The sequence below is a fragment of the Maniola hyperantus genome, chromosome 3, assembly GCF_902806685.2.
Source record: "Maniola hyperantus chromosome 3, iAphHyp1.2, whole genome shotgun sequence".
In the NCBI taxonomy this organism is placed as follows: Eukaryota; Metazoa; Arthropoda; class Insecta; order Lepidoptera; family Nymphalidae; genus Maniola; species Maniola hyperantus.
In genome coordinates, this window is record NC_048538.1 from 4,016,000 (window position 1) to 4,024,378 (window position 8,379).

The 8,379-nt window shown below is 40.4% G+C and overlaps 1 protein-coding gene across 1 annotated transcript in view; it reads right to left on the minus strand.

Moving 5' to 3' along the window:
• The window catches only part of nmo (serine/threonine-protein kinase nemo), a 173,321-nt gene extending 166,271 nt beyond the window's left edge, over positions 1-7,050 (minus strand). Inside the window, 1 exon segment of the mRNA XM_034984556.2 lies at positions 6,485-7,050. Within this exon segment, the coding sequence (XP_034840447.2) occupies positions 6,485-6,681 (197 nt within the window). The 5' untranslated portion in view covers positions 6,682-7,050.
• Positions 7,051-8,379: the final 1,329 nt, after the last annotated feature.

Here is an 8,379-nt window from a genome sequence, read left to right on the forward strand (position 1 = left end):
TTTGTTAATCACAAGTTTATTCATTTCATCGTTCCAATTATCTGAAAGTGCCTTCAGTAAATATTTACCAAAATAATTAATTTCGTTATAAATTAAATCTTTCTGTGATGGAATTCATTTCAGTGTTTAATGTTTTTGCTCCGCGAGCGCGGTTTACAATTCGTGGAACCGGAAAAAATGAAAATCGATCTGCGGATTTTGATTTTATCCTACATCCCAAAATTCAGAAATATTTCTGAATTTGAGCTCAATACTCAAATTCAGAAATATTTTTGCAACACAATTAAATGTTGCGATAGAATTATACCTGCGATATAATCTAATCGACTCACATTCGAAACGCATACGTTTAGAACGTGATTCGATTCGATTGCTCGTAATTAATAAATAATAATATTATGCAGTAAGGTGAGGACTAACGAATAAGGATGCGTTTTGATTCCAGTACAGCTGTACAATGTGCTGAATCATCATCATGATCACCCATAGTCTACCACGCTAACCAAGTGCAGATTGACAGACTTCACACCCTTTGAGAACATTATCCAGAACTCTCAGGCATGCAGGTTTCCTCACAATCTTTTCCTTCACCGTTAAAGCAAGTGATATTCAATTAGGTACTTGAAACGCATATAACTCCGAAAAGTTTGCAGTAAGACAGTAGAAAGGTGAAGGAGGAACCAGATCAAAACTGAAAAATCCCTCACATCGTTGTAAAGAAACGTAATATAAATTCATATCGACAGGACCCGAATGTTACAGCGACTTCTGACCTCGTTAATTTGTTATGTTAATTAGGATTTATTTCCAATTTTTTCCTTGCACACAATGGAAACAACGTAAACTAAACTTTATCTCTTCTACAATAAGGTCCTTTTTGATTTGGCCATCAGTTTCAGGTTGTTTAAATTATGTCGCGTCATGTAATGTATCGCACGGTGGAAGCGATTCGGGTTCCCATGACCTGGTTATAAGTAACCGGGGCAGTTGTAACTGCGCGCCGTTATCTGCACTTAAACTCTCCCGTTTCCGATATCCTAGAACTGTTTTTGATAAGCCGATAGGACATTAACCTTTAATTTTTATTTTATTTTAATAACGAAACGAGCAAACGAGCAGGCGGGTCACCTGATGTTTAGTGATTACCGCCGCCCATGAACATTTGCAGCTCCAGAGAAACCGCCAGTGAGTTCTGCCACTGAATCAACAAAATTGCTACAACCATGCGAGATTCGATTATATCGATGACTATGCGTCACAACATTTTGAGTTTGAGACAATTTCAACGTACCTTGTGCTCGATTGCGGTAGAATGACAACTACAATGTCACGATCGCAATCACTTCTGATTGGTTGATGCTCGCTCACTATTGGCTACAATGTATTGTTGCAACGAGAATACCATAAGTTCAGCCAATCACCCAATCACAACAATTGCGATTGTAATAATGATTGTGCAGGTTTTACAGAATCGAGCAACTTGTTTTTTCGTCATTCTAGTCTAGTTACTTAAGTAACTACCTACCACGTTTTACTCCCGCACAGCCGTTTACCTACATCGCAAAAGATGATAATATCATTATTGTCTTGTCACTTTGCATTGCAGTCTCCGGGACAAAGTACGCACGAAACACACAATCATGCCCAGATGGAATTAGTAAACACAATCGCTCCTCCCAACAAAAAGACGAATCGCTAAAGAACCTGGCTCGGCATAGAATTTAAAACGAAACACCCTCGAGAAAGATATTTAGCTTTTACACAGACGTACCAATAAATCGGCTGCCGAAACGGTAATACGGTTTCCACCAGTAAAAACAAAGCAAGCATAAAGCTTTATATAGGATGCAAGCAGACAGCGGGTCGGGTTTTAGGACACTCGAAAGTATGAGGGATCACAGATTTGTACCACCAACCATGCCACAGACAAAAGTGCGACCGAGTTAGACCTAACTTCTTAATTTGGAGTTGGAAGTTGCCATGTCTATACACGCTGCAGCACGGAACACCCCCGAGGAAGGCAATGAAATAAATTAAAATGTTAATTTTAAACGAGTCTTATTTGTAAACTTATTTGCATTCATCGGGCGAGTGTAAAACTCCTTCGTTGAACATCGAGCTTCAGACTTAGTACAGACAGACTCCGGGCTGTTTTAGGGCCCTCGAGATTATAATATACCGTCACGGACTTGTACATAAACCACCAATCAACCACAGACAGAAAGTGCATTCGAGTTAGACTTCTTAATTTGAAGTTGCTATGTCTATAGACGCTGCAAGACGGAATACCCCTGAAGAAGGCAATGAAATAAGTTTTTTAAACGAGTCCTTATTTGCATTCATCGGGCGAGTGTAAAAACTTCTTCGTTGAACATCGAGCTTCAGATTTGGTACCGGCAGACTCTGGGCCGGCTTTTAGGGCCCTCGACCTGCGATCGACGCGATCTCGGAATAATCAAGCGTGCCTCCCCTCGATGCGGTCGTTCACACACAATCGACGCGCCTAGCACCCTGGCCCTACCTACGCATCCCGAATAGGGTTGTTAAGCTCATCAGTCATCACCAAAAATATCCAAAACGGCGAGTTAAGACCAGGGAAAACCGTGCGCGGGGTTCAACTCAAATATGTCGTATGAAAATGTTATTAACTACAGTGCGACAAGGCTATCTTGGCGCGTGGCGAAAATTTTACTGGAACTAATGTTGCCGTCAAGTGTCCCCTTTGTTCTTGTTTGAATATTCTAAGCCTTTGTTCTCCAACAGCGCCCCCCAGTCAATGTCATTCAAGTGCCAAGAGAGCCTTGTCGCACTGTACCTACGTTGATAAAACATGTAGGTACCATTCGCAAGCGTATTTCCGCTCATTCGCGTCGCGACACTGACCGTTTGGTGCATGACATTTTGGTAACAACAAAAATTTTAGTGTAACTCCTGCAACGTCGCAGAATCGAAAGGGGAATATTTGCTAGGGTGCCTGTCCTTAACCGAAAAAAGCTTTGAACGTTGTCCCAAATGATCACACTCTAGCAAAACTCAAAAGCAGGCTCTATGCCTATTTTTTATACCATATTATATTCCATTTCGCAGATTGGAGTTCATGATGAATAGGCATGTATTTAACTTTTGGGACAAGATTTCCAATACTTGAAGATAAGAAATCTTCGAAGTGTTGGAAATCCAGGATTTTTCGGTTGACAGCCCTTAACGATGGGTCCAAACAACGCATCCACCCATACATAATATAACATCCCTATGCCTCGCCGAACAATGCTATAAAAGGTAGACAGCCAAAGACAAAGTCGACCTTATGTCGTATATAACAGGTTCTCATTCCCACTAAAAGTGCGCACAGGCGTTGCATCTATTTTGATAACGGGAAGCGGGTCCAGCGGGCTCCAGCGAATCAAAAACGAGACAAATGCGGGGCAATAAAGCGCAGAATCGTTCAAAGTCGGGCCCGTGTCGGCGACGCAATGTGCATTCGATTGAGGAAATGTTGAATAATGAAATTCACTCTTAATATCTTCCGCGGTGAATTGAGTACACATCGACAGATGGCTAAAACAACCACGTGTTTACAAAGGACACTATCGTGCCTAGATTGGGAGTACTGAAGTTCCCAAGTTTGTGCACGTGTTGTAAGGTGTAAACTTTTATTTGGCGAGAAACTACCTACCTTGTTAGTTTGGAAGTTTAGGTACCTAAAATAGTTTGGCACCTAATTCTAAGAATCGAGAACGCGTGATACAATAAGTAATTATGATTACCATTTCCATTATCTTATTTAAATTTTTAAAAAACACTAAGTATAGAACGCGACAGGTCGAAATGGCAATCGGGGAGGGAACGCCCGCACAGCCTCCGCGCTAACCCAGTGCGTGCGAGCGCGGGTGACATAATACCTAACAGGTAGGTAGGTATTATACCTACATATTTTTCAGTCAAACTGTAATTTGTGAGGCATACCTACAAGATCGGCTGTGGTCTGCACACACGATACAGGTGCTGGTCTTAAAAACCAACAAACAAACCCTTTATGAAATAATCCATCTCAATTTTGTTCTAAATTAAGTAGGTACCTACCTACCTTTTTTTTGTTGACGGGGAGGAAATCTCAAGATACACGATTTCTTTGAGGGGAGATCGGGTTATGTGGGATTTTTACCCACTAAAACCCCCTCGGTGGCCATCCTCAGTAAATTACGTAGATACGTATAGTCCGCGACAGGTTGAGACGGCAATTGGGGTATGAGGCGGCGGGATGCGCCGCACACCCGCACATCACCCGCGCTCGCCCGCATCGGGTAAGCGCGAGGGCTGTGCGGGTGTGCGGGGCGTTCCCTCCCCGACTGCCATGTTCAACCTATCGCGTACTATAACTACCTACAGTAGAAATTAAAGTAGAAAGCAGAATAATATTCATACACAGCATTTTATTTGCAAGGTTTTTATTAAGGTTGCGACAATCCAGTACGTAAAAACAAGTTCTTTTTGTATTAACTACCTACCTACAAACTTTCTAAAGGAAATATGCTTTTGTTAGTACCTACACAGCTACTACACTGTATTAATTAAAACAAAATTGCTGAAGTAAATTACTCACTCAAGTACCAGTACCAACTAAATTACTTAGTAAATATTATGTAGTTAGACACTTACTCAATATTTAAATTGTTTTCTTCAATCCTAGTTTAAAATTTACTATCTAGTTAGTTAGTAGTAGAAGCATAGTAGGTACAATATAAAGAGCCTATAACATTTAACTAAATTAATAGTGTGCAAATATTTTAAGAGAAAGATTTACTTAAGTAGGTTATTAAAATACTATTATGCAAGAATATATTATAAGTATTATATTTTTTTTACTCAAAAATTCCACATAGTGCTTAAGCACCCACTTATTTATCTATTTGTATTTTATTTATACTTAACTAGCAGCTCATCCCTACCTTACCCAGGTTAAATCTATCTAAATTCTAAGTAGATACATTAAGTTATGTTACATTTATGTATAGCCTATGTCGATCCTTTGAAATGGTAAAAAAATATTTCCAATAGGTTCAATGGTTCCAGAGATTACCCTCTACTTATTACAACTCAAAATTTACACTTTCTTCAAATACCTAGAATAACTAGATACAACTATTTAAGTGGATATGATAGGTATAAATAGTTAAGTATATTAGTTTTGTGGGTACTTATTTAGTATACTATAATGTAGTATTTTAAGTAATTACTTCATTGTATTCTCAAAATACCTACTTGCTTAGTTTGTTAAATTGTAAAATGTTATTTTATATCATCGACTTATTCATGAAATAAATACTTAACTGACCTACCTACCTACCTACCTCAATCATTATTTTGCCATAGATAGTTTATGAGCTGTGATAGCCTAGTAGTTACGACGTCCGCCTTGTAATCAGAGGTTGGGGGTTCGATCCCTGGCACGCACCTCTAACTTTTCGGAGTTATGATCGTTTTAAGTAATTAAATATCACTTGCTTTAACAGTGAAGGAAACTTGCATGCCTGAGAATACTCTATAATGTTCTCAAAGGTGTGTGAAGTCTACCAATCTGCACATGGCCAGCGTGGTAGACTATGGCCAAACCCTTCTCACTCTGAGAAGACACCCGTGCTCTGCAGTGAGCCAGCAATGGGTTGATCATGATGATGATGAGATAGTTTATTGGACAATGAAAGTTGAAAGCCAAAGTTTAGAACTATGAAACTTTTGCAATGCTTTTGCATATTTTTCACAGAATAAGGTTTTATGTGTAAAAGTTCCTTAATTACTTATGTTTATTGATTTGTAAAATGAAAGCTACAATAAATTGTAACCTTAAACATGTAGGTATAACAGATGTAATTTAAAATTATTAAAGTTCATGGTAGTCATCAAAGATAGCTTTTGCTAAGAGCATTGTACCAAGTTTGGCATTTCAAAAAGCGACCAAACAAGAAATGATTGATTTTAAATTAAAGTAGTCTCTGCATGGTTCACTGATAGAATATCTAAAAACTTTGTTGCCAACTAAAGACATCGTTTACAACAAATTAGCATTACCATGTAAACTTTATAGTTTACCTACTGTATTTATTTAAGTAAGTAGATATAATCAATGACAGAAAAGATTTTGAATACTTACTTGATTATTATAAGAAGATAAACTGACTGAGATAATATCAATACCTATTGCTTAAACTATTAAACTACTGCGTCTAGAGAAACTGGAGATTTTGCATCTACACTTTCTCGATAGCTTAGACCACACTAATAAAGAACTTTCGAAATTTCCCTGGCCATTGTGTGTGGTCATTGCAGGGCTAGACGGTAGCACCTGTGAGTGTTTAGCTGCTGGATACACGCGCAAGGCTGCGGCGTGTGGAAGTGCCTACACCAATATGTCCAGCTGTAGACGGCTATTGCTTGAAGACAAAACCGGAGACACAGCTAGTAGAAGTAGCATTTATTGACTCACCATACGACTCCGAAAGCGCCGTAGCCTATGGGGCGGTCAGGCTGTACGTCGGTCGGGATGGCCGGCGTCTGGTAGTAGGGCGCCGCCGCCGCCAGGATGGCGCCCTGCGGCGCGCTCTGCGTGCCGCCCTGCATCAGCGACATGGACACACTCATGGAGACGCGAGAGTGCCGCGCGGGGCCGCTGACAGCCGCCATCCAACCGCTCCGCGGCGAGCCGTCACCGCCTCATCACACGCCAACGCGGCCGCCACACTGAGCCCGGATCACCAGACCGCTCCCGGGGGACACGCGACGCTAGCACCGGTTACTTCTTTATTATTCATGCTCGAACGACTATGCGGGAATCACTCGACACTCGACAAGTCGACCGTCGACGCACCACGAAACACGGCTCGCCGGGACACCTGTCAATTTCACCAGCTAAATGCACGCAAACAGAGTAGTTGTCAATGACACCAGGGATGAAGTTTTGTTTCTATTTCGAATATTTTGAGGACAAAGGACGAGGCCGTGATAAATTATTATTATTCCCGAGCGACACACAATCGTCCGCACACCACGAAAATCGAGCGAGACTGGCGCGGGTCGCGGGCGGTCGACTGCGGGAGGAGGAGGAAGCGCTAAAAAGAGCGAGACGAAAAATAACAATGGCGACGACGACGCAATGAACAGCTGCTCTGCTTGAAGTTGGCTTGGTTTGGCCAGTTTGGCTCCCTTGGTTCAATCGACTTCATAAAAATTAGTAGACGTACATTTACTAAGTAATTATTATTAAATACAATATTTATTGAAGACTAGCTGCTCTATAGTACCAGGTACCTACCTAATGTACATTAAAGCCACATCAAAATCGGCTCCGGTAGTTTCTGAGGAATCTAGTAACAAGGCCGTTATACACGCAAACGTAACCTCTAAATTTTAAATGAATTTAAGTTTGATCCGCCGTTTTTAGGGTTCCGTACCCGAGTTGTGCGAACGGGACCCTATTACTTAGCCTCCGCCGTCCATCTGTTAGCGGGCTGTATTTCACGAATCATTAAAATATGTATTGAATTGCAATCGCAGAATGTGTAGGTATTTCTATTGCCGCTATAACAACCTTCTCTATGATACCAACAAATAATAAAATTTTTGAAATGGCCGCCATGAAAATTAAAAATATTTCTGTGGTACGGAACCCTTCGTGGGAGAGTATATAGCTACGACTCGCACAAGTTGGCTAATTTTTGGGGTTCCGTACCTCAAAGGAAAAAAGGAACCATTATAGGGTCACTTCGTTGTCTGTCTGTCAAGAAAACCTATATCGTTGACCTAGAATCATGAAATTTGGCAGGTATTAGGTAACTAGGTCTTATAGCACCATAGAAAACCGTGGCTTTTTGGTTACCAAGTGGGGTTCATATGAAAGGGCTTTACATTTTTATGCATAATAAGTAGTCTTTGATTTATCGTGCAAAATGTCGAAAAAAATACCCGTACGGAACCCTCGGTGCGCGAGTCTGACTCGCACTTGGCCGGTTTTTTTATTGTTATACCTTTGGGCTGTTTTTCAAAATGTAGGCTTGCTTCTGTCGTTCATGTCCGGGCTTATAGTGACTGTTGCCATGATTGGAAGTGACTAGGGATTAAAATAAAATTTCCTTTTATAAATATCAATTGTTTTATCACAGAGAATCACATTGTGTTATACAACATATTATTATTTACGTGGCTAGTACAAAATATTTCTTACAATGATCTAAATATTATGTATAGAATAATATTAGTAGGTAAATAGTAAGATCACATCCAGATCGACAGTTTTGGCTTAAGTATTACTCAAGACTTTGTTCAAACATAAGACACTGTTAAAACGAGACAGGGTTACATCGCTGGCATAAATCCGTCTCGTTT